At 46.8% G+C, this 24,187-nt stretch overlaps 1 protein-coding gene across 2 annotated transcripts in view; it reads right to left on the bottom strand.

Annotated features, from left to right (window-relative positions):
* The window catches only part of CELF2 (CUGBP Elav-like family member 2), a 307,488-nt gene that overhangs the window by 34,296 nt on the left and 249,005 nt on the right, over positions 1-24,187 (bottom strand). For both annotated transcript variants that reach the window (XM_054726443.1, XM_054726447.1), the window contains 3 exons: positions 23,026-23,184; positions 18,495-18,558; positions 9,222-9,356 (listed from right to left, as the gene is read on the bottom strand). In XM_054726443.1, coding sequence (XP_054582418.1) covers positions 9,222-9,356; positions 18,495-18,558; positions 23,026-23,184 — 358 coding nt within the window. The remainder of the gene's footprint in view (positions 1-9,221; positions 9,357-18,494; positions 18,559-23,025; positions 23,185-24,187) is intronic.

Below are 24,187 nucleotides of genomic sequence, written 5' to 3'. Positions count from 1 at the left end.
TGCAGGTCACGTCTATCATCAAGGCCAAACCAGAAAGCAACTGTGCTTTCTAGGAATCAAAGCCATTTATTTCTTCATATTAACTCTCTTCCCATTTCTCCTGGACAGCACGAGTTTTTTTTTTTTTAAGCAACAATGAAACAACATTAACACAGACAGCAAGAATCTGCCTTCAGTGCATTCATTAAACACTTTCCACAGAACAATGGCGCAGTGAAAGCACAGTGCTTTGTGGTTTTAGGACATAAAATAGCTGTAAGCACAGAAAACTGCCTGCATCGACCAACCAGACTTCAGGACACCGGAGCCTGCGGTTGTGCTCCGCCTCAGACGAGCTCGGACGCTGGAGTCCAACAGCGCAGAGAAGACTGTAAGGGCGCAGAATAATTAAGCAGCGACACAGGCACTATCGTTATTAGCTAATCACAACCGTAGGGCAGTAACAGTACAGTTTCTCTTCTCCCATGGGGCCTAATTATTCCACAATAACCACACCTCTCATTTTAGTTCATCTCTTAAAAGATTTATCTTTGAGGGGTGGGAGGGTGGGGAGAGGAGGGATGAGACAGGGTAGGAGGAGGCTGTTTGCAGTACAGATGGTGCTGATAGGTGCTGAGGTGTTCGATCTCACTGCCTGACATGCTGTAAAAGGCACACCTCCCACGCGGTAAGCACCTGCATCGCATGCTTTCACGCCACCACTTCCAAGCCACGCGGAGGCTGGTGAGCAACGTGGTGGCGCAACACAGGGCCGGACAGCCATTACTGGTTCTCTAGAAGACGGGTCAGGGGAAATGCAGAGTGTTTGAACTCTGAGTTACCCTTAAGGCATTATTCTATGATGATAAACGTTTTGGAAGGTGAGAAAGTGCTACAGAAATTGATGTGGATAGCATCACACTCCTAATGTCCAAAGCAGTCCCACTGTTTTCTTCCCTTTCATTTCCACTCAGTGGAGCTCTCACTAGCTGATTTTCTAAGACAGAAATCTACTTTATTAGTTGTCACTAAATCTGGGTACCTTCTTAATTAACCTTATTTTTAGTAACACCTTCCCCCCTCCCCCGGCCCCAGTCCCATAAAGGGCAGACATGAGTTTGGGCCATGAGTTTGAAAAAGTCAGCTTATATAAACTCAGTTTTTGGATCTAACAAGAATGGGACAAAGGAAAGAGAAAATCAAACCTATTTTCTCTTCCAATGGTATTTTGCTTGTAATTTACCAAAATAAATAAAAGTACAAACCTTCCCTTAGCTGGCCTCCGATGCTTGCTTTAACAGATGGTCATGGACACAGATTGAAAAAAAAAAAGTTAGTGATTTCTCATGAGGGTGAGAACATACAAGTGCAAAAATCCAGAGGTATAGTTCCGGTTCCCCAGGAGTTCCTGCTCGAACCTCTCGTGGTGGTACCCCTGCGCGTCACCCCATGTGGGTCATGAACGAGGCACCTGGCTAGGTCCCGACAATTCCTTACAGCCTAGAATGTGATGCTGTGACCAGGCTCCAGACTCCGCAGAGAGAGTGAGAAACACGCACTTCCGCGGGAGGCACCCAAACCCGTCTGCATCCTGGTCTCGGGAGGTCCTGGAGAAGGGCAGTCTGCCCAGACGCACACTCCTCTCTAGGGGGCAGACCTTCCTATGACGCCCAGGTTGGCAAAGGGTCAGGAGACAGCCCAGCAAAGCTCTACACTGGAGAGGCTGTGACCTGCAGGGCAGGCGACTGTAGGGCCATATTTACAACGAATCGCCAGCACTCGGCACAGCGCAGACGCCAGAGCCACTGAAGGCACACACACGAAGCATGAGGGCCAATATTTAAGAATACTGAAAAGTGCACCCAGAACAAAGCACGGAGTGAGTGACAGCTCTCTGAACGAATGGCCGCCCACAGGACGCGGGACTCAAGCAGTGCTCAGGGCACAGGTGGAGTGGGCTTGTGTAACTCTGAGTCTGGCTCCGCAGTGGAACGATGAGCCATAAACCTCTCCCCCTCAGCTTCCTTAAGCTCTAAATTGGTTCAGGACTATCAAGAGACTCTAGGTCAGGGCATCTCATTGACTTTGGGGCCACCCAGCCACCATGCAAAGTTGCTCTGAGGGCAGGAGGTGGGGACCCTCTGGCCAGTCAGGACGTCAGAATGAATTCGAGAACCCGCTGCTTTTCTATTAGGATCAAGAGGCTTCTCATTTTCTTGACGATAAGTGAAATTTAAAGGCAATTCCACCCTAAAATGCCCAGATCATGAAGGGGCCATCAAAACTCCTCGGATTGGGAAGGATTTGCATGTTTTGTTTGTCACCCTAGAAGCCGGATGGCCAATACCAAATACAGAACCATTCACTAGAAAGAAGACCACTGCCGATTATTTAAAAAAAATGTTTTAAATGCCTAGAACTTTTGAAATATTTGATTTTCATGAAATGCTTCTCTTAAGAAGCCACAGAGCAGAGTACCAAGTATGAGTCTCACTTTTCCCAGATTTGTGACTTACCAAATACATCCTAATGGCTAATACTGCTCCCAGAGCTCCTGTTGCATTAAATGTATAGAAAAATGGGACAGTTTACACAAGGGGAAGAAAGTAGTGAGAGAAGGCCCCCTCCCCTCCCCACTGTGGTCTTACACAACATTTTAGCATAAAGTACACAAAAATAATGGTTGTGAAAAGTGTTCGCAAAGGGTGTAAAAGTTATTGTTGATGCTTAAAGGCCAATGAAACCGTTTTACTATAGTAGGAATTTAGTAAAATAATGTTTTTTAAAAAGCTAATGCTAGAATATAATCTACACAAGGACAGGGGTTTTTGTCAGCTTTGTCCACTGATATGTTTCAAATGTCCTAGAATATCCCAGGTACATAGCAGATGCTCAATAAATATTATTGAATGAATGAAAAATGTATTGGGAAATTATCGTCACTATAGTGACACTTTATGGAACATTTTACATGTCAAGCCTCCATTAACAGTCATAAAAATAAAGAACGAGTTAACATACGGAAACCTAAAAAAAATAAATAAAAAAAAAAGCACAAAATGCTGGAACTTTCAGGAAATGAGGGAAGAATGGGATGTCAATTCTCTTTCGGTAGCAGTAGGGGTGTAAGCTATTTGACTGATTTGACCCCACAAATAAATAGCTAATTTTAACAACAGCCTGAATGAAACAACGAACCATCTAGCTAGTGACAGAGAAAACTGTTTTGAGATTTACTTCTTTTCCTTGAAAATAAGCAATGAGACAAGACGGGCCTAAGGAGAACAATGGGAGGTTCGGACCTGAATTAATAAACACTGCAGTGTATGTGACAAACACCCTGAAAAGTTAAATGGGGAGGTGCACGCAGGACCCCGTGCAGTCAGCGAAGCTCTCAAAACTAAGGAGTACTTTTGGGGGATGAGCTTTCCAAAGCCCAGACAGGAGTCAATGACTCTTTTGAAAACAAAATGCCTTTATTTGATATGAGACTCTTCCTTATTCCACATCACATGACCTCAGAACATTTTGAAAGCCAATCTTCCTAAAATTATTGGAATATAAACCTGCTCAGTTCTAATGTAAATTACTATTGATTCATTCTCCAGACCTGAATCCTCACTGTGAGGGGTGGCTATTTTCAGGTTACCAAGAACCAAGTCTGGGGGTGTCAGGTGGGTCACTGACCTTGCCGAAGGTCACTGTGACAGACTGGGGCTCCTTCTCAGAGATTCACCCTGGACTAGAATGAATAAAGGGCTTTTAAACATTTGTCTGAGAACATCTTCATTTTGCTCGTTAATGGAATTAAACACTATTTGAGCGCCTGGGTGCGAGGTATTGTTCAAGTGCAAGGGGGATTCAAGTAAATAAACCGTCCCTGCTTTGAAAGGCCTTACTCTCTAGATGGCGAGAGACCAGGCGTGTGCTCAAACACTACCCCGAAGGGGGAGTATGTGGAATGTATTGGTAGGGGTATGAGGCACGGACTTTGGTAGCAGGGAAGGGTAGAGTCCCCCTCCCCCACGTGCCACACTCAGCCTCCCCTGTCTCTGCCCTCAAGAGCTCCTAGAGCAGCTGCTGAGGAAGGAGTGCGCCTCTGGCTCAGGTGCAGAACCAGGTTAAGTGTTTGGGAGAAATGTCTGACACTCTTGCCCTGCAAAAGCAGAACGCTGGGAAACGGGTCACATCAGCGGATGGACCCCCTCTCTCCAGGGCGCGATCGTGCGAATGGCACCCTGCAGGCACAGTTAAGGGGGAAGGAAACCTCTGGGAACACTGGAAGGTTTGAGGGTAATTTCTGGTGCCGCACTGCTCTTCCAGCCATCCGGCTGGCAGCCTTTCTCCACACGGAAGGGAACACTCCCTATCCTTCCTGTGTGAGGAGTGCGGGAGAGGCCCCAATCACAGGAATGCACCCCCAGACTCTCTTAACCTCAGTCCCCAGGGAAGCCACACCATTTCTTGGGACTTTATTGTGTCTGTCACAGCTTTCAAGGAGGCAGGGAACATCTGGTAGATGAGGAAGCAACATTGCCTAGAATTTCAAGTGAAAACTATTTGAAAAGTCAACAGTGGGAATGGAAAAATGCTCCCTTAGTATTTTAAAATGCTTTACACTATCGAAAGAAATTACCTATTATCCCAAAGTGTGCACTTGATTGAGTGCACTTAAAGAGCATTTGGAGAATTTTAAAACATAAAAAAAAAAAAATACCCAAAGGAAGTAGAAGGTCAGTGAAATAATGTGATATAGGAACACAATATTGTATTTTAGACAGAAAATGCCCAAGAAATGTTCATATGTGGTAAATAACAATGCTCTCACCTAAGTTCTCAAAATTACCAAGCAAAACAACATATCTACAAATATTCTTTCTTTAAGACCTAGATGTACGCCGTAAAGACAATTTGCTTCTTTATACTAATACAGACATATTCCTCAAAACAGGTTCAAAATTGGATAAGAAGAAATGACCCAAGAATTAATTAAATAGGAGATTGAAGTAAACAAAGGAAAAATTATCATCTATTTATATATATAAAAGGCTAGTATGCTAAGTGTCCAACTGTCTGATCTGTTGCTATGATGCGCACTGAACACCAGGGGGCAGACGCTCAACACAGGAGCTGCAGAGCTGCAGTGACTTGGCAGAGGCGGTACTCGGGTGATGCACCCCGAAACCAGAGAGGAGGGGCTGCACGATTCCACCTCTGGCCGTGGGTTATGTTGCTGCTGGGGTACTGTGAGCCCCGAATCTGGTTTACTGCACACTTGTGTTTGCATTCCACTCCCTGTATGACAGCAACTTTGCAGAGTGCCCTCTCGCACTCTGGGACCCCTTGGGGGATGTCAGAGAGCCGGTTTCGGCCCGATCCCCACAGGGCAGGCCAAGGGACCCACCTGCTGGAGGGACCCGGCTCCCTCTGCAGACACCAGGGAGGGACCGTGGAAAGTTGGCTCCAGGGTGCGACCAGCCCATCTCGCCCAGTCCCACCCTGCCGGCCACCTTCTAATTAATTTCCTTTCAATGTGCACGAATCCATGCACCAGGTCACTAGTATCAAAATAAAAGACAAGAAACACGATTAAATTAGGTTTCAAAAGACCTGGGATAAACTTATAAAAGGGATACTATGCATTTACCTGGTTTTTATTCTTTCATGTGTTTAATTTCTTATTTTATTCACTACCATCTGATAATTGCATGAAACACTTATTCTAACCATGGGCAATTTAGGACATTTTAATTTTTATTTCAAGGCCACGAGACAAAGGAACCTATTTATTGCCTAAGGGGACTTTTTTTTTTTAACAAAAATTAAAGCTTAATCTTTCATGTTTTAAAGCATAGATGGTTTAAAATCATTTATAATAATGCTGTAGGGAGACTGTTCCTGGAGAAAATTGAAATGATTAATTTACAATTAAAAGAATTAATAGTTTAGGGGATTGAATGCCCCTTTCCTTTCTAGATAGATTTGTCTGAAGCATAAGAGACATCTTTAAAAACAGGGCAAAACCAAGGCCTGTACTGGAGTGGTGCACTTCAGTTTGACAGAGTTGTTCATGGAACAATAGTAAGCCTCGCTTTTTATTATTTAAAAAAAAATAAGCAATGACATTGGCCTTGGCAACTATTTTTTTCCCCCAAAGGAAATTGCTCTGATGAAGTGGAGAGCCATGAATTCTACTAACCACGTTTTCTGTGACTTTGAAAGAGTCCCTGATGGAAATTAGACAAATAATTTACTTTCACTTAAACGCCAGATTTTTTTAGTTACACTTAAGAAAAATAATTGAAATGTAGATTTAAATCGTTTCTGCTGCTACACTTCAGGATTCTAATGAAATTCTTTCAGCTCTTATGCAAAGCATTCCTCAGTAGGGAGAAAAGCCACTCTCCATGATTCCTGGTTAGCAGAGGCGGTGGAAGGACAGCTCTAAGAGCAAAGGGAAGGACACCTTGCTGGGGGTGGGCAGGAAGGGAGGGGACCCATCTCAGCACACAGGGTCCCTTTCTGTAAGGCCCCAGGAAAAATCTGAAAAGGGTCACATATATTTAAAGTTCCTTAAATACGTCAGCCATCTTCCTAGGCTGCCTAAGTACACTGCATCTTAACAAGGTTGTGCCATCCCTGGCCAGCGTGCCTCAGTTGGTTGGACATCGTCTTGTCCGAGAGATTGCTGGTTTGATTTCCAGCTCTCCCTCTCTCCCCCCACCCCTCTCAAAACCAACATTTTTTTTAAAGGAGGTTATACCATATTTGTGCTCCCGACCACATTGGAGGGAATGGATGTGGAGCCATAAATGAGGACCTCGCCTCCATGCCCCCTCGCCTCTCATCCTGCTCAGCACCACGGTCTCCTTGCTAGTGTGTGATCACGCCACGCTCCCTCCCACCTCCCAGCCTTCACACCTGCTCGGTCCTCTGATGCCCTGTCCCTAGATGTCAACATGGCTTCCCCTCCTCTCTACTCAGGTTTCTGCCGCAATGTCCCCTTTTTCAGAGAAAGAAAGCCTCTTTCAACCCCTTTCCTCTCTCCACCTTGCTGCCTGGTCTCTCCTCAAGCGTGTGTCCATCACGTGCAGGGCACACACTCGTTTGCGTCTTGTCCGTTACCCTGACGGGCTGGAAGCTGATAGACAGAAGGGGACAGACTGTCCCTTCTGCTCGCTGCTCTGCCCCAGCTCCCATGGCATCGCCTGACACCGTCCGACTGTACCATCTACCAGTCACATTACCACACGGAGCACCTCCCACCTGCTTTCGCGCTCAGCTTCTCAAACCGACACGTCCTCTTATAAAGAATGAAATATGTGAATATTAATTTTGATTCCCTGGAACCAAGGCACATTCCAGCACAAATATCATGACAGAAGAATGTATTTTAATGAAGTTAAATGAACCCTTAACAAGCAAACAATAGGCCACATACTCTTAGCCTAATTGTCAGAATAGCAGCCTAATTTCAATGTAACTACAATAATATATCAAAGTTTAATGTAAGGACCCATGGTCAAAACTGTGGGCTATATGGCTCCTTGCCATACAAGGAAGAGAGTTTTCATAAGAAAAAGAGTTTTCTTTTTTCTACCTTGTTACCAGTGATTTGATCAGTTCCTGCTGGTTATTTTCAATAAAATGGAGAGAAGGTAATTTTTCCAAGGTTGGAAAAATTTACTTTAGACAAAATAAAGTTAATATTATTTTCTCTTTAAAAAGGTGAAAATCATCATCATTTTTAAATAAACAAAAAAAGTGTTCAGATTTTGAGTGACTTTAAGTTTTTTTCTCTCCAATAAAATGTAGTTAAAATTGTCAGCTTCTGACTAAAGATACAATAAAATGTGTGATGTTTTAATATAATAATTTCATAGCCTTCGTAGGGGAGATAAAAATTCTTATTTGAGAAAATACTTTTCAATCAGATTTATAAAACAGATAGGTCAGAGAGGTTAATTTTAAAAATGGTTTTTAAGAAAAATCCTTATTTTTATAAGGGGTATTTATCACGTCAAAAATGTTTATTTCTTAAAAACAGTCACTATATGAATTATTCAAGTAACAAATGTATCATTTATTGCATTAGAGCTATAGCTTAATTGGTTGGAAGAAATGACAAAGCTGTTTCTCAGGAATACCATTTGTTTCAGGAAACGAGGCCCACCTAGAGGAATGGTACATTTTAAAAGGCATTTTAGAGGATGAAGTCAATGCTCTATGGGCTGTTGCTATGAGATTACAGCACATTAAGGACAAATCCCCCAGCTCTCCCTAAATATCCCCTGGATTTCTCCCTCCAAACTGCGCTCAGAGGGAAATGTCTTACTCTGTTTTAGAAACAAACCAAGGGCTATTACTGCCTTGCTCCCTGATGTCAAAAGCCCTAAGCAAGCTGGTCAGCGGTGTGCTGCAGCTTTCATTTTTCTCAAAGAAAACCCTGTGCTGTTACATAAAAGTGTTTTCAACACTTAGCTAGTCTTTTGGGCATAGCCGGTAGAGGGTCATGAGGTTTTCAGAGTTAGAGAAAGTTTGGAGATTGTCCAGGCCAACTCCTCCACCCACCGGAGGAGGAGGTGAGGTCATTTATCAAGGTCTAGAAAATTCAGAGAGGAGGAGAAGCCAGCGCAACATTTCTTAACAAACAAATCATGGTTTCCAAGCAACCCCATTAGGTCTGGCTTGTATGAAAGAAAAATGGCATCTGCTTTTGAATAAGGCATCAATATATGTGAGGGAAGACGTTAAATGACACAGCCCAGACATGACCATCAACAAGCAACAAAGGTGGTCCCTCTAGCCTGTGGACTTTAAAGTCCAACGAGAAGAATGGTGGTGGTGAGAAATGTAACACTGCAATGGTTAGGGATTTTGAGATTGAACAGAGAATTCTTAAACTGCTAAAATAAAGAAAAGAAAGAAAAAAGAGACAGGAGAAAAAGCATGACTAAGAGATTGAAGTGCTTCATAATGGTGGAGACCTAGTGAGGGCTGAGTGGACAGCACATTTTTGAAACAAAATGAATGTGTGAGAACCACTAGCACGGAGGATTCTCTCAGAGAAGACCTTTCTCTGTTGGAAAATAAAACACACGCACATTGAAAAGTTTGGTTCGCCAAAAATAAACAAGTTTCCCCCGATGCCCAGGTAAGTTCCCTGGCTGCCTGGGCACGCCTCCCCTGCACGTGGCACCGGGTGTGTGCAGACGTGGGTGCCCTTTCTCACGTCCTCTTACCGGGGCTGGTGAGGGCGCCCAGGGCGCTGCTCGTGGTGGACAGAGGGTTTGCGTTGGTGGTGGTGGCTGAGGTCTGGGCTGCGGCTGCAGCGGCCGCCAGCGTGGCCAGATTCTGTAACTGTAAAGCGTTCATGCCTGCGAAAGGAAGAGAAAGGTGCCGTTAGCCACAGGCCCACTTTGCCGGGCAGATGACGGCCGCAGAGCCCTGGGATGGAAGCCCTGGCGACTTGTGTGTCCCCTAACCTCTCAGCCCAGTCACCTCCCTGTGGTGCTGCCTGTCCTACCCCAGGCGGCCCTTCCCAGATCAGTTCAGGGCTGGAGGGACCGTCGGAAAAGACGGGTGGAGAATGCCCTGTGTGCACTGGCCACAGCCGGGCCTTCCACCAGGGAACTGTCGAGAAGAGGTGAGGTCTGGGCTTGCACAAGGTGGGGGTCTGAGGGGTAAACTCTCAGTCTCTAAACTTGGTAGCTGCATGGAGACGGTATCAGAGAGAAAATGAAAACTTACTGGGGAAAAGCTTTTGCTCTGAAGTTGAACTGATAGGGCTTCCTGGCTCTGCCCTTTGTCCCTGCTGTGTGACTCTGGGCAAATTACTTAACCTCTCTGTTTCTTGTTCAGTGAGTGGTAGTATTAACTGTATCTTACCTCAAAGGGTTGTTGTGAAGACTATATAAGATGGTGAATGCAAATCACTCAGCACAGTGATTGGTTCAATGTAAGCCCCCAATGGTAATGACGAGGGGCGAGAGAATGTTCTAGCAACCTACCTGCCAAGGCCCCAAGCCGCAGCTGTGGAGCCTTCAGTCTAAGCAGCCTCTGCCCAGGACTGCCAGGCTCCCTTTCCCCTCTGTCCTGACCCCTCAGTCAGGACTTATCTACTCAGAAAAGAGTTCTTAATGTCTTTGCTGCAAAACGAGCTCTCATTTTGCTCAAACTGATAACTCCACCTTCTTCCCGGAGACGCCCAGCTCTACTGGCTTAGGGGGAGAGCCAACACCTGTTTTCCAAAACCCACTTGGTTCTGGGGATTCTGGGAAGCAGGACACACGCAGGTTGGAGTCCTGTGAGTGTAACCGGCTGGCAAGCCCCGCCACGGGACAAGGCGCTGCAGGTCATGCTATGAGGATGCGGGAGTCGGGAAAGCACTGTCTTATTTGTCAGGTTTGCTCCAGGAGAACGGAACCGGGGGAAGTACAGGAGCTGCCTGGCTTCGGTGCAGACCCACCTGGACCCGGCGAGGGGCGACTCCTGAAGGCTGCATGAGCGCACCTCACACTTGAGTGTGACGAGAGCTCGGGCCTCGAGTGCCGCTGCCAGGAGTGAGGAACATGTGTATACCCATCTGTCCGCTGTTGGTCCTCCAGCGACAAATGTTCCCTCTAATGTTTTAATCATAGAAACCAGATGACCAGGCTACACTGCTCACAGCTGGCTGCGCAGCAAGAGGAGGGTTTAGCACTAAAATGAAAACCTGCAATGCACATCTGGCACCCGTTAATGATACGGAGATCCACTCTCGTGGGCCCAGGTTGCAGGGTCCTCCTCAGGGATAGCTCCTCCGACCTGCCCCAGGAAAGAGCCACGTGCCCGAGGGCAGAGTTCCCGAGCTTGAAGGAGCTCAGCCCACTCGCCTGGGTCAGAGGCTCAGGTCACAGGGCACAGAGCCAACGGTGGCAGAACCTCCCATCCAGGGCAGCCCTGCAGCCACACCTCACACAGGCATGCACTTTCTGTGTGTTACCTGCAAACTCCCTCATCTCCTTGTTCTTAACTCTGGTGTCACTCATTCACCGTATCTCACTTTGATGCTATTTTTGTGTACTTCTTACCTTTATAGCTAGATACCAAGCTCCTTGAGGACAAAGATGAAAGATGTTGTCTTAATCATTATCAAGTCCACCTACGCACACATGCATACACAAACATGCAGGCACACACACGCGCACACACACTGCTGTCTACATAGCAGGTGATGGGTGACTCCATGTAGGGCGAGTGGACAGAGTAATGAACAGTACTGTCCATAGACCCATCCAAGTTCTTAGCTTTCTCCAGTTTTGTCGGCTCGTCAGTATTGACAATGCATCAAGTATTGACTGTTTCCCTCAATCGTTAGTTAATCCGTTCTACAAATATTTAGTAGAGCCAAGTGTATCCTTCATCTCACCACTAACGCTCCTTAGAGGTCCTGGAGCCTGGCCACACCACTCAGCTGCGCTACCCACTGCCCTCTCTGCTCGGGAGCCCGGCCAGGCCCTGTGTGCCCCTGGGGGGGGGGGGCCCTCTGCATTCCCTCCTGTACTTCCCCACCGGGAGCGTACTTCCCCACCGGGAGCGTGCCAGCCGTTCAGGCTCCCCCTGCTTCAGCTGGGGGGCTTTCGGCTCTGGAAGAGCACCACACGGCGGGGGGTGGGGCGGGGAGGAGGGATGGGGAGGGCACTCTGTTCAACAATCGCATGGAAAGGAAGAAAATATGGGCTGAAACAGAGATGGTGCGTGGAAAGGAGAGGCCGCAATGATTCCTACCGCCTGAGGGATTAGGGGGAGAGGAAGGGAAGGGTTAGATGGAGAGAACCAGCAGAGGGCGGCACATGTATGTGCCTGCCCATCTATATACCTGTCTGTCCATCCATGTGTCCACCCACTCACCCACCCACCCATCCGTCTGCCCATGCATCCATCCATCCATCTGTCCATCCGTTACGGAGTGACCAGATGAGCCAGACCCGGGTACCGCACTGAGAATTAAGCAGAAAACAAGACAGTCCCTGCCCGCAAAGAGACTGCTGTCTATTGGAGCAGGGAGGAGCCAGGAGCTGGGGGATAACCCTGCTGTCAGTTGCTGGAACTCAGAAACTCTTTCTCACTGGTCTCTAGTTTGCCGGGGATGAGACAGAGCACAGGAAGGCACCGGGCGGCTGAAGCGCTCAAGGGGGAGGGGCCACGCCCGTCCTCTATCCTAGTCCTTCAGGGCCTGGTGGGCCGACCCCGGCAGGTTTCGAGGTGCCCCTTCCCCACTCACTCCCAGACAGACGTGCTCAGCACCCCAGAGGTGGTCAGGGCGGTTCCTTGCCACCTGTGCTGGTGGAGCCCCATCTCCAGCCCCGACCCCCACATTTCTCCGTCTCCATGCAGAGGCATCTCTTCGTCTCCCTGTCCTGAGTTCCTAGGGCCTGGAATGCACAGGCTTCTCTGCTGGTGACAACGTGACAACTGCCCCTTACTGGAGGCAGCGCGGCTGGTCGAGAAGAGAGCAGGCCGCCTTCTCACACCCCTGGGGCTCTGCCTCACCTCCCGCCAACCGACCTCCCTGAGCAAACTGCTTGACCGTCTGTGCCTCGGGCTTCTCGGCTGTGAAGTGGGGATAAGACGGGGCCCACCCTGCCTATAGCACGTGTCCTTGGGGATTGTGGTTTTGGCTCTTCCTGCCGGTCACAACGAGGAGCCCTCATCCACGGTGCGGACTTCCCACCTAGGAAGGGGGCTTGGGGGCCATGCTGCTTCCAGAAACTGAGAAAGCAGCTTGGAAAGCCCGTGGGGACCTGCTTGCAGCTCCTCTCTCTGCCTCCTTAACTGCACCAGACTTGCTGGCCCACTGACTGCATCTGTCTCTTCAGGCGTCACCCGCCCCAGACCACCTGCTCCCGGCTGGAGTGAGGCCTCTTTCCTTTAACTCTCCGCTGGGCCAACACTGAGGCCCCAGGGCCCTACTAACAGGGGTTTCTGCTTCTGCTCACTTCCAATTCACATTTCTGGTTCTTTTCATCTTTTTATTTTTAAAAAAATATTTTTTATTGATTTCAGAGAGGCAGGGAGAGGGAGATAGAAACATCAATGATGAGAGAGACTCACTGATAGGCTGCCTCCTGCACGCCCCACACTGGGGATGGAGCCCACAACCCAGGCATGGGCCCTGACGGGGAATCAAACTGTGACCTCCTGGTTCAGAGGTTGATGCTCAACCACTGAGCCAGGCCAGTTGGGCTTTTCCGTCTTTTTTTTTCTTTGGGGGAGAAATCCTTCCTCTGTCTCAGCTCCTTTCACAGGCACCTCCTGGGTCCTGCCCTCTCCACCCGCCTAGTCCCCCTTTCCCTTTCTCGTTGCTCCCGTGCTGCTGCCATACGATGATCCAGAAAGGGCAGCAGAGGAGAGCAGAGGGCGGCATACCGGGAAAGCCGGGTCTGATTGGGCACAGGGCTCATTTCTAAGAAGAAACCCACCACTGTGAACCTCATGAAGAACTCTGCTTGGATGGACACCCCTCAAAACAGGGGCGATGATCTGGGTGACTAGAAATGCAATGCATTTACATAAGTTTTATGAAATCCAATAGTGTGCCAAGATCAAGATGGCAGAAAAAAAAAAAGTTGGGAATACGGGGATTCCCCGCTTCACTCAGACTGGGGAAAAGAAGGTCCTTCTCAAAGGGAAGAAATGGTGTGGAAAACAGATGTGCAAATATGCCCACTCGAAACTTAAGATTTAAAAAGAAATTATAAGGAGAGGGCATGAAAATTTAATTTAATGTTCACCTTAGGTAATTTTGTGTCTTATTGTTCATGGCAATTACCATAAATCTGCATATCAATAAGCGAGAACAGATGTCAGTTGTTAAAAGTGCTTGCCAATCAGGTCTGTTAGAAAGTGACAGATGGGTGGTTATAAAAGGTTCTCATAAGGCCCATTAGCACATTCGCAGGAAGTGTCTGTGGAGGAGGGTGGGGGACCAGCCTTGGGATGAACGGGAATCCTTGTGGGTCCGGGATGGGGATGCACACCTCACACCTGGGCAGAATGTCAGGTTCTCAGCCTCCAGTACAGTTTTTTAAATACCTTTCCTCTTTCCACTCATCACAGATATTCTAAGACAGTCTTCTCTGGGAATGGGCCTCAAACTGATGAAAAGCATTGCCTTGTTGTTTGAAGCAAATACTTGCACTCTATAATTTTATTCTTACTTTTAAAACGTAGACTAGATATTCTGAAACGGAACAACTAACAGCTTTACTGAATGTCAGAAGTAAAGTGAAAGCTTTCTCTTGTTTATCAAAGGATACTTATTCTTTGCCCTGGCCAGTGTGACTCCATTGGTTGGGCATGGTCCAGTGCGCCAAGAGGTCAACGGTTTAATGCCCGGTCAGGACACATGCCCAGGCTGTAGGCTTGGATCCCAGGAGGAGGCATGCAGGAGGCTGCTGATTGATGTTTCTCTTTCTTCCTCTCCCTTCCTCTCTCTCTCTCAAATAAATAAAAACAACAAAAAAGATACTCTTCAGCCACTGATTGCTTCAGAATTTCTATAATTTTCTAGTAACAATTCCTCACCCTAGAAAACAAATTCCCCTGACAAAAGCAGACCACACTTACACACTTGAAATGTGGTTCAGAATGGAGGGAGACACGTTTCCTGTCTCTGAATTGCTTCTTTTTGAGCAGATTTGGGGCCCTCGCTGTGTTATTTATCTACAGCTTGCCCCTGTGTGTTACTTGGCCTGCTAAACCCTGGGTGTCGGGAGTCACTGCAGCTGTACCTGTGCAAGCACACCTGCATTTGCTGAGACTCTGAGCCCTGCTTCCCAAGCTGGGGGCAACAGAGAGTTCAGGTTTCAGGATCAGGTTACAATGGATGTCAAATGTGGATCAGCCACTTACTCGCGAAGTAACTTTGGGCAAGTTTCTTCTCCACCTCTCTAAGCCTCAGTTGCCCCACCTGTGAAATGGGGCACTAGCAGTCCCTACCTCATAAAGTTGTTTGATACGTGGGGATTCTGTACCCTCGTCCATTTTATGCCCTTACTGGTGCTATGGCCTCACATAACTTATTTAACCTCTTCCTACTTCAGTTTCCCCAACTTCAATGTAGTAACAAAGGGTTGCTTTCGTCCTGGGCATGCCGTGAGGATAAAGGGCATGGTTATTTCAAGGAGCTCTGTTAAAAACAAAGTTGTAAAATACTACTCTTGTTTTTCTAACAATCCTCTTTTGTTAAAAGGAATTAATGACCTTAAGCCACTTTTCCTTTGTTCCTTCTTCTTCAGGAAAAATCCAGACTCTGAGCCCAAACTCAGACCCAAGTTTCAGAGATTTCAGAAATTCATGCAACAAATAACTGAGTGGAAAAATGGATAAGTTTTTTTACTAGAAGTTTTGAGAGGGAAAATCAACTCCAAAGATGCACAAAAAGTACCATAAAAGCATTCAGTTTACTAAGATTTCATCCCAATCTCCTTTCTGCTTTTAAAATCCATATTTAATAAAGATACCCTTTAATAAAATCAGGGAACACGTTTACAATTACTTTTAGTTTGATAAAAAAGTATAGCTGATGTCTCCTTCACTTTTAATAATGCAACTATTAGTAACTTCTCATCTAAAATTTCTTTTTCTGCTTCTTGTTTTTAGATTTACTTCATTTTTCTCCTCCAGCGAGTGTTTTACTCACTTAAATGAGACATTCACACCGCCATGCCTGAGAGTGGTCCACAGCCACATACTACCGGTTTCCGCAATGATCTTTCACTCTCTTTGGTGAGCGTTCCATTCAGGAGTGATCGAACGTTACAGGTGGAGTTCATGTACGGCACTGAAGACGCACAAACGGCATCCGAACTGTGCAGGTGCCCCTGGCACTGTGCCACAACCTCAACCACTCCACGAGCATTTTAACCTCAGTGGGGTCTGGGACCCATGACTTCCGTGTGCCTTCACAGCCCTCCTCCCATGTGTGTTTCAGACCATCTGCACCATAACATGTGTGATGTTGTACGAACTCTCTAATTCAATCCTCAACAACAACTTACCCATGAACATACTGTCCTTAGTTTATATAATGTGGTGTGTTTTTTTTTGGGGGGGGAAGGGGGGTCCTTAGATGTAAGGCTAACACCAAACTTCTTAATTAAGAAAGCTTTTAACTTAAGCGCCATTGGGAATGTATCTAAAACATAAATGTGTTTGTCGGTTTATAAATTTATTTACTCAAAAGTAGTTGTGAGCACGTCTTGGAGGAGTGAGGCCTCTCGGAGCACTGATGATTCAGGCGTGTCTGAGAGGTGAGGGAGGACGGGGAGGTAGTCAGGGGTCAGGGACACAAGAGAGAGAGGCACCCCTCCCACATCTGGTGAGTCGGGGAGGCTTTCTCTAGAAAGTGGCCTCTATCACAGGCCACTTTCTAACACTGGGTGAGATGACTGGCAAAGACAAAAAGGAAGCCCTACTTCTGGGAGAAGACGAAAGAGCAGCAGGCCATTGAACTTCACCTTATTGAAGAAAAAACAAATATCCCAAACCACAATGCTTCAAACCATTAGGACCACGACACAATTATGCTTATGAATGAAGGGCACCCTTTAGAGAAAACTCGCGCAGCAGACAGCCTTGACATCTACATCCTTAACACTCTATTCAAGGCAGTGGTCCCCATGGACTGTCAGCATTTGATTTCCCGGCCTGTGCAGACACAGGGTGCTGAACTTCATATATTGAAGGTTGAAGAACGGGGCATTTGGGGAAGCCCAGTGCATTTACAGAGTGCCTCAAATTAGCCATCCGATCCATGCACCTTCTAAGGTGACTCCCAGACACCTGTTTGTAAATGAGCACGCTAAGCACATGAACTCCATCCTGACCTGTGGCTGGTGAGCCAAAAAAGCACACAGCTAGCAAGTGAGGGTGCTCTGTCCGCCCGCCCGCCCGGGAAGTGTGCTTGGCAGCAGCCTGAGGACCCGGTGACCTTCTCTGCGTAATTCAGCGGTGGGAGAGGGAGAGCCTGAGGCTTCCTCAAAGCCAGGACCCTAACTGTGGATCTAGGTGCAGCCGTATTTTCTATGAGAAGAAAAACAAACCTAGCATTGGTGGAAAGTGTGACAAACCTTAGCATTTACTTTAGTGCTTGCAATCTGGAGGTTTTCTCTTTTTAAAACATAGAAAACTTCCTGAATAGTTTACTTATGTCACTCCAATTCCCTTCACAGAACTAAAAATAAATGAACCATTTGATATGATTCTTAGCTCCAAGGCCAGCCTCCCAAACATAAAGATACTGATGAATGATTTAACTACTTATCATTTGAACATACATTTTCCCCCAATAATCCAAAAGCTGTAATTACAACAGAACAAGCTGGCAGTGCCAGTAGATTTAGAGCCCAGTGACTAATTCTGCATTATGTTTACTGTGGGCCAATCTGTCCCGTCAGACAAGCTATCATTAGCCCGTGAGGCCGCAATGAAAGGCTGGGCTGGTGATCACAGCACACATGAGGGGAAACCTGTGTACGCTCATGGAAAGTGTTTCCAGATCCATTCAAAGTGAAACAAGAAAAAAACCAAGGGTATGTATTTGGAAAGAAAAAAGAGAGAGAGAAAAAAAGGAGTTTTCATCGTGGCAGATTAAGAAATCTGGCTTTTATTCTGCACATTGACTTAGGGTGTCCTTGATTAAAACAAACTGCCCGATTTTAACGGGCCAAAAACCTGTTCTTCTCCTTGCCCTCGCTCCCCACCTCTCTGGAAAGAAACGAGGAAAAAGCGCTCTCGCTGTTCCCCGCGGCAGGTTACTGGCACCTGTGTTCAGATTTCTTGCACAAGCGGCCTTCCCCGCCCTGTGGGAAGTTAGGGGACCAGCCTGAAGGTGACACAGCGGGAGTGACCCGTCACTCGTCACTGCACCTCCTCGCCACTGACACAGCTCATTAGAAAAAGCAACCCTTCGCGCACTGGCTTTCAAATCCAGCCACACTGTGATTTTCCTCAAGAACAAAGATTACGCTTTCACATAAAAGCGTCTGATGCCCAATTCTGTCAACTGGGGGACTACAGTGGAAAAGGCACCCTGTTAATTGTCTGTGGCCATCAGGGGACTGCAGACCATTACAGAGACAGGCCTGCAGTCCAGGCTTTCATTATGGAGGTCAGACTACTTTTATTGAGCGCCTATTATTAAAATTTTAGGAGGACGTTAATCATTTTGGCTGCCCTGGATACAAGAATCTTGCTGGAAATTCCCCAGTAACCAATCCCAATTTTAAAAATAAGACAACGGGTGTACTATGCAGGAACGCTCTGTGCCCCCACGTTACAACTGCTGGAAATGCCAGAGGCAGGAGGGCAACTTTCCCACAGCTAGTCTAATTTTAACACCCCAACCAGAGAGCGAAGAGGGCTGGTAATTGCTTTTGTTCTTCTTTGTCCCCGCTGCTTTCCTTTGCCCTCTGAACCCCCTCGATTCAGACAACAGCACAGTTAGAGGGAAGGCATGGTTCACCACTCACCCGCCATCTGCTGAATGCCGCTGAAGGCGCCCAGGTTGCTGGAGGAGGTGGCCTGCTGCAGGAGCTGCGAACGGACGGAGGGAGACGCAACCGTTAATAAGCGCCGAGGTGAGGGCCACCACCTTCCAAACTACACTAACACGTCCCGTTTCTGTTACGTTTAGACAGCTGGTTGCTGCTGTCTCTTAATGGACTGAAGGTTCCCAGAGTTGGGGCTGTAAATCCATAGCACTGTCTGATCTCTATTAAGAAACACGGACACTGGGGAAACTCAATAACACTGCTGCCTTAAAACAATTAATCAATTTACTCTTTTTAACAACCAGGTGTTCAATCTATTGAAGCCAACGTGGCATGACTAACGCGCTCTCTCGGCAGCCTGGTTGTTACTGTAAGTCCTGTCAGTCAGGGTCCGTGCCTCGGTCCCTTCCACGTCCCTTCACAGCTCTGTTCCCTTCATCCTTCATTAGATGCACACGGAGCCACTGATTCCTGGGCCAACAGAGAAATCATCATGATAACTACAGACATAACGTATCTCTTCACGGCCACGACTACAGGACCAAGACAGCCCATTTTAACAGGGTCTGCACTGCAGTGAGAAGCATGCTGTTTGTCGGAACTTGGAACCATCTGGTGAGGCTGCACTTGGCATTACAATGAAGTCAGCGTCACCTTTTCCCCACGTGGAATCCGTGGCTGCCACAAGATAAAGGCATGTGGCTGATGCCCTAAAATGCTCTTTTATTGGCCTAATTGACTTGAATTATAGGTTAACACTCAGGTGCTATACTAAGTATTTGACTAAGTGTATTGATATTCTCTTTCTGTTAAGGTTGATCAATAGAGACACAGTTTGTATACAGGGATAAGCATATAGTTACCTCCTCTACTCAAAATGTACATGAATACAAAAAAGCAGAGATTCACACCAAATTTATTATTGAAAAGTTGTTATGTGCTTTGGAGGAAGAGATGGATTCACTATCTAAAAGAGAGCTTTCAGAATTTATTTGGAGCTCTGCGAAACAAAACGTAGGAGACCACCATTCCTTCGGTTCAATAAGAACAAAACTCCATGATAAATATGACTCAAAAATAGGCATGTATCAGTTCACTTGAAAGCACCGAGCAGAGTATCAGTGGCTAATTAAACCAAAGATTTACTATTAGTGACAATGATATCACAGGGATTAACTTTAACCGTTACCAGAAAAATGTCTCTAACGTTCTCTCATCCTTCTTGACTCTCCTACTTTTGCCCAGGGGTGGGCAAAAGTAGGCTTATAGTTGTGAGTACACGAAACAGTTTATTCTTGTATTATCATTAATTTATCAATTATTGTATTTATTTGTCTTATCATTATTTCTTATCTTAGTTATGATTTATCTTTTAGGCAATGATGGCTGGTAATCTAGCCTACTTTTGCTCACCCCTGTGTATTACCTAGGCATCACAGAAAGAAAGAGAGAGAGAAACAGACACACACAAAGAGAGGGAGGAAGAGGGAGAAGCCAGGGATCATCCATTTTAATAGAAAAGTCCCTTACTTTGGTTTGATTACTTGGGTTTTTCATTCTCTTGTGATTGCAACCCCTTACTCCTCCTATTAGGTTTTTTAAAAAATTAAAGTAAAATTAAATACACTTTGAAGATATTTTGAGGAATTAAGAGAGCCTACTGAGGTAAGCAGGCTCAGGCTGGAGTGTCATGAAACTACTGCTGAGGGCTCTTTCCACGAAAACCACTCTCTGGTGAGTTGGGCTCAGAATCCACCCCTCAACACAGAGGCAGGGAATGCCTCACAGGCCACGGGCCCTTGCAGACACGGACTTGCGATTCAGAGTAGGAGAAAGCATAGTAAGGAGTGTACAGAAATGTGTGTTAGACATGAGAATGGGGCTAATTCTCTTCCAGGGTACAGAAATCACTTGCATTTGTGACCCAAGAAACAGCCAGAGACTTGTTTCGGCACTCTGTACGCTGTGGGGCAAGGAGCTGTGCTGGGGACCAAAGACTGGCACATGTGCCTTGGTTTTTGGAAACGGTGGAGTGGGAAGCTGGATTCTTAGAAACCATGACAAGGTGAGCTTGACTTCAATCTCTGATAAAAATTCTTGTATACACCACTGAACAGATGGTCTGTGAACATCTGAAAAGCACAAGTTTGTGAAAAACAAATTATTAAGTCAGACTCATTTATTTTTTTCATGACATTTCTACACTGATAGGAGCAGAAGAAGACATGGCAGGTCCTGTATAGATTTTAGCAGGACACCTGGCAAAACCTCCCACGTGCCTTCGTGGAGCAATGGCCTGAAAATGACAGCAAATTCGGTCAGTGGCTTTCATGAGGACTCAGATGAAGACCGAAGAAGCTGGCTCCTCCTTTATTAACCAAACACACACTAGAAGCTATTATGTGCAGGACCCAGTGGGCCCTGGGCAGGCGTTGGGGAATAAAGGCATAGGAGCCATGTCTCTTCTCTGAGAAGCAACATGGCAAACGGAGAGAACACACGGAGGGAACACACAGAGGGAACACACGGAGGGAACACACGGAGGGAACACACGGAGGGAACACACAGAGGGAACACACGGAGGGAACATACAGAGGGAACACACGGAGGGAACACACGGAGGGAACACACGGAGGGAACACACGGAGGGAACACACGGAGGGAACATACGGAGGGAACACACGGAGGGAATAAACAGAGGGAACACACGGAGGGAACACACGGAGGGAACATACAGAGGGAACACATGGAGGGAACACACGGAGGGAACACACGGAGGGAACACACGGAGGGAACACACAGAGGGAACACATGGAGGGAACACACGGAGGGAACACACGGAGGGAACACACAGAGGGAACACATGGAGGGAACACACGGAGGGAACACACGGAGGGAATATACAGAGGGAACACACGGAGGGAACATACAGAGGGAACACACAGAGGGAACACACGGAGGGAACACACAGAGGGAACACACAGAGGGAACACATGGAGGGAACACACGGAGGGAACATACAGAGGGAACACATGGAGGGAACATACAGAGGGAACACATGGAGGGAACAAACAGAGGGAACACATGGAGGGAACACACGGAGGGAACACACGGAGGGAACATACAGAGGGAACACATGGAGGGAACATACAGAGGGAACACACGGAGGGAACACATGGAGGGAACACACGGAGGGAACACATGGAGGGAACATACAGAGGGAACACATGGAGGGAATAAACAGAGGGAACACATGGAGGGAACACATGGAGGGAACACACGGAGGGAACACACAGAGGGAACACACGGAGGGAACACACGGAGGGAACATACAGAGGGAACACATGGAGGGAACACAGGGAGGGAACACACGGAGGGAATAAACAGAGGGGCGCATCCCTGGGGCCAGCAGCAGCACAATCCTGGGGCAAATGATGTTACCCGTTTGAGTCTCTCTTTTCTCTCCTCTACAGACAGTTGGTCTGACCTGTCACGGCCCAGGGAGGACTGTTTGGCAGAGCAGTACAGGATCTGCGATCAAGTCAGTCTAGTGGATGACACAATCTTGAGAGGGGCAGTCAGGTCCAATGACAGAGCTAGCGCACAGACGAACACACACTTACAAACACAATGGCAGAGGCTGAGAAAAAGGCCCAATCTCACAACATGAAATTCTATTAATAAATGAGGAGACCAGCATTTAGGTTCCAAAACAGAAAAATGGAGTAGGGTAACATGGTTTGGCAGCAGTTCAAGCAAAGATAAATAAAAACTTAGAGGCGTATTAGCTGCCTTCCGTGTTACGACAAATGCCACTCTCGAGCTACATTAAGAGATTTTAGAGTCCATGCTAACAGCCACTGCCCTGTGCTATTTAGGTCTCACCAGGGGAATTGTCTTAACTTCTGGTGATGATATTTAACAAAGACACTGACAGAGTGAAATGGGAAAACCAAGAAAGTGAAAGCTTAGAAACAATGAAATGTGAGGGATGACTGATAGAATTGGGTCGATGTGGCCTGAAATAGAATCTAATTTTTTGGTATCTAATAGATAAGTAAGAAATATTTGGTCTAGTCAACGGGGGTGTACTGGGGAGCCCCAGGGTCTCTGAAGGAAAGTTCCACAGGGATTCCAGTTGAGGTCCTGACATGGAACAGATGAACCTCTGAGGCTGTGAGCACTCCATCCACAGCTGCCTCAGTTTCCTTAACAACAGTCTATCCAGCGGAATTTTATGATGTCTTTAAAACGGGTTAGAAATTCAGCCTTGTAGGACTTTGCTCAGTCTATATCAGTCAAGAATTAAATTAATCATGTGCTTATGCTAATCCATCTAACTTGGAAAAATGTCCTGCATCACTGCTGAGTTCAGTAATTCCCTGAGATTCAAAGTGTCCCCCAAATGAATTCTTTAGCACACTCAGGGGACAAGGAGGTTGTAAGAGGTACAGTGGGCATGTTCCCCTCTCTCCTGGGGACCACGCACTGCCTGGCCTCCGGCACTTACCGCCAGGTACTGTGGGGTGAGTCCGCCCAGACCCGTCAGGTTCCCCCAGGTGGCAGTGTTGAGCTGTTGCATCTGCTGCGCCAGCTGCTGTTGGAGGCGTCTTTGCTCTTTGTCCTTCTGAGTGTCAGCGAACTTCACCACGATAGGTGAAGAGCAGCCCTGTGGTCAGACACAGCGGAAAGTGAAGAGGGAGTTACAGCCTGGTCCAATCCTCTCATCAGACTCAGCCCTGGGTCTAGCTTTCTGAACTACCTTGGAGCACATGGAATGGTCGGAATGGTTTTAAAACGGTTTGATATTCCTTCTTCTTCTCTGGAATAGTACCATCAACAGAAAATTCCAGATACTGTCATGGGTTTCCTTGGGGATCTGGTGGTCGGTGGAGCCATTTGCTTTCTTGCTCAGGTTACTAATCTGCCTTTCCTTCCTTCTTCGTGTGTCTTCCTTCAGCCTTCCCAGAGCCTCCTCAGAGACAACAGACCTTATCGATGTTCTCTAACTAACCAGCACGGTTCACTTGTCTGGGAGATAGACCTGTTTTGTGTGTCTACCTCTTTCCACATGTGAGCAGGGGACAAGGAAATTGGAATTTTTCCAATTTTCAGTTTATGTATTTTTTAACTGTGGAACTGTGGGGATACTACTGATCCAGCAATATAACTGGGGGAAGTAGATCTGTATTAGAAACACGGATGAAGGGAGGAGAGAGTAAGAGAACATGGGCATTGACCAACATAACTGTTCCCATGTTTTCAGAAAGATCTCCCTTCCTGTGCCACGTCTACACTATCCACAGTCCCCTGAGCTACTGTGAACCAGAACATTAGCAGTATGGCCCAGTCCGGGGAGATACAGAATAGATAGCAGGAGGAGGAGTCCACTTGGCTTCTTTTTCTAACAATTCTCACCCTTCTAGGTGCTGCTCTCAGTTTTCATTCCTTTAAAAGGCAAGGAGTAGGGGTAGTAAGCAATGGCCACGGGTTATAAAATAGGACGAGTTCATGTTTGATGCAGAGAAAATCGTAGGGAAAATAACTCCTCAAGGCATGAAGAAGACCTCCGTTTAGAAGCCCGTTAAACATCTGCATTTGGTAAACATCTGCAGAAACATTTCTCCTCCCTCCCCACTCTTTTGTCCTTCTTAGTATAGCTTGTCTATACA

This window comes from Eptesicus fuscus, chromosome 2 (genome assembly GCF_027574615.1).
Source record: "Eptesicus fuscus isolate TK198812 chromosome 2, DD_ASM_mEF_20220401, whole genome shotgun sequence".
Taxonomy (NCBI): domain Eukaryota; kingdom Metazoa; phylum Chordata; class Mammalia; order Chiroptera; family Vespertilionidae; genus Eptesicus; species Eptesicus fuscus.
This window is presented reverse-complemented; position numbering and strand designations above follow the sequence as displayed.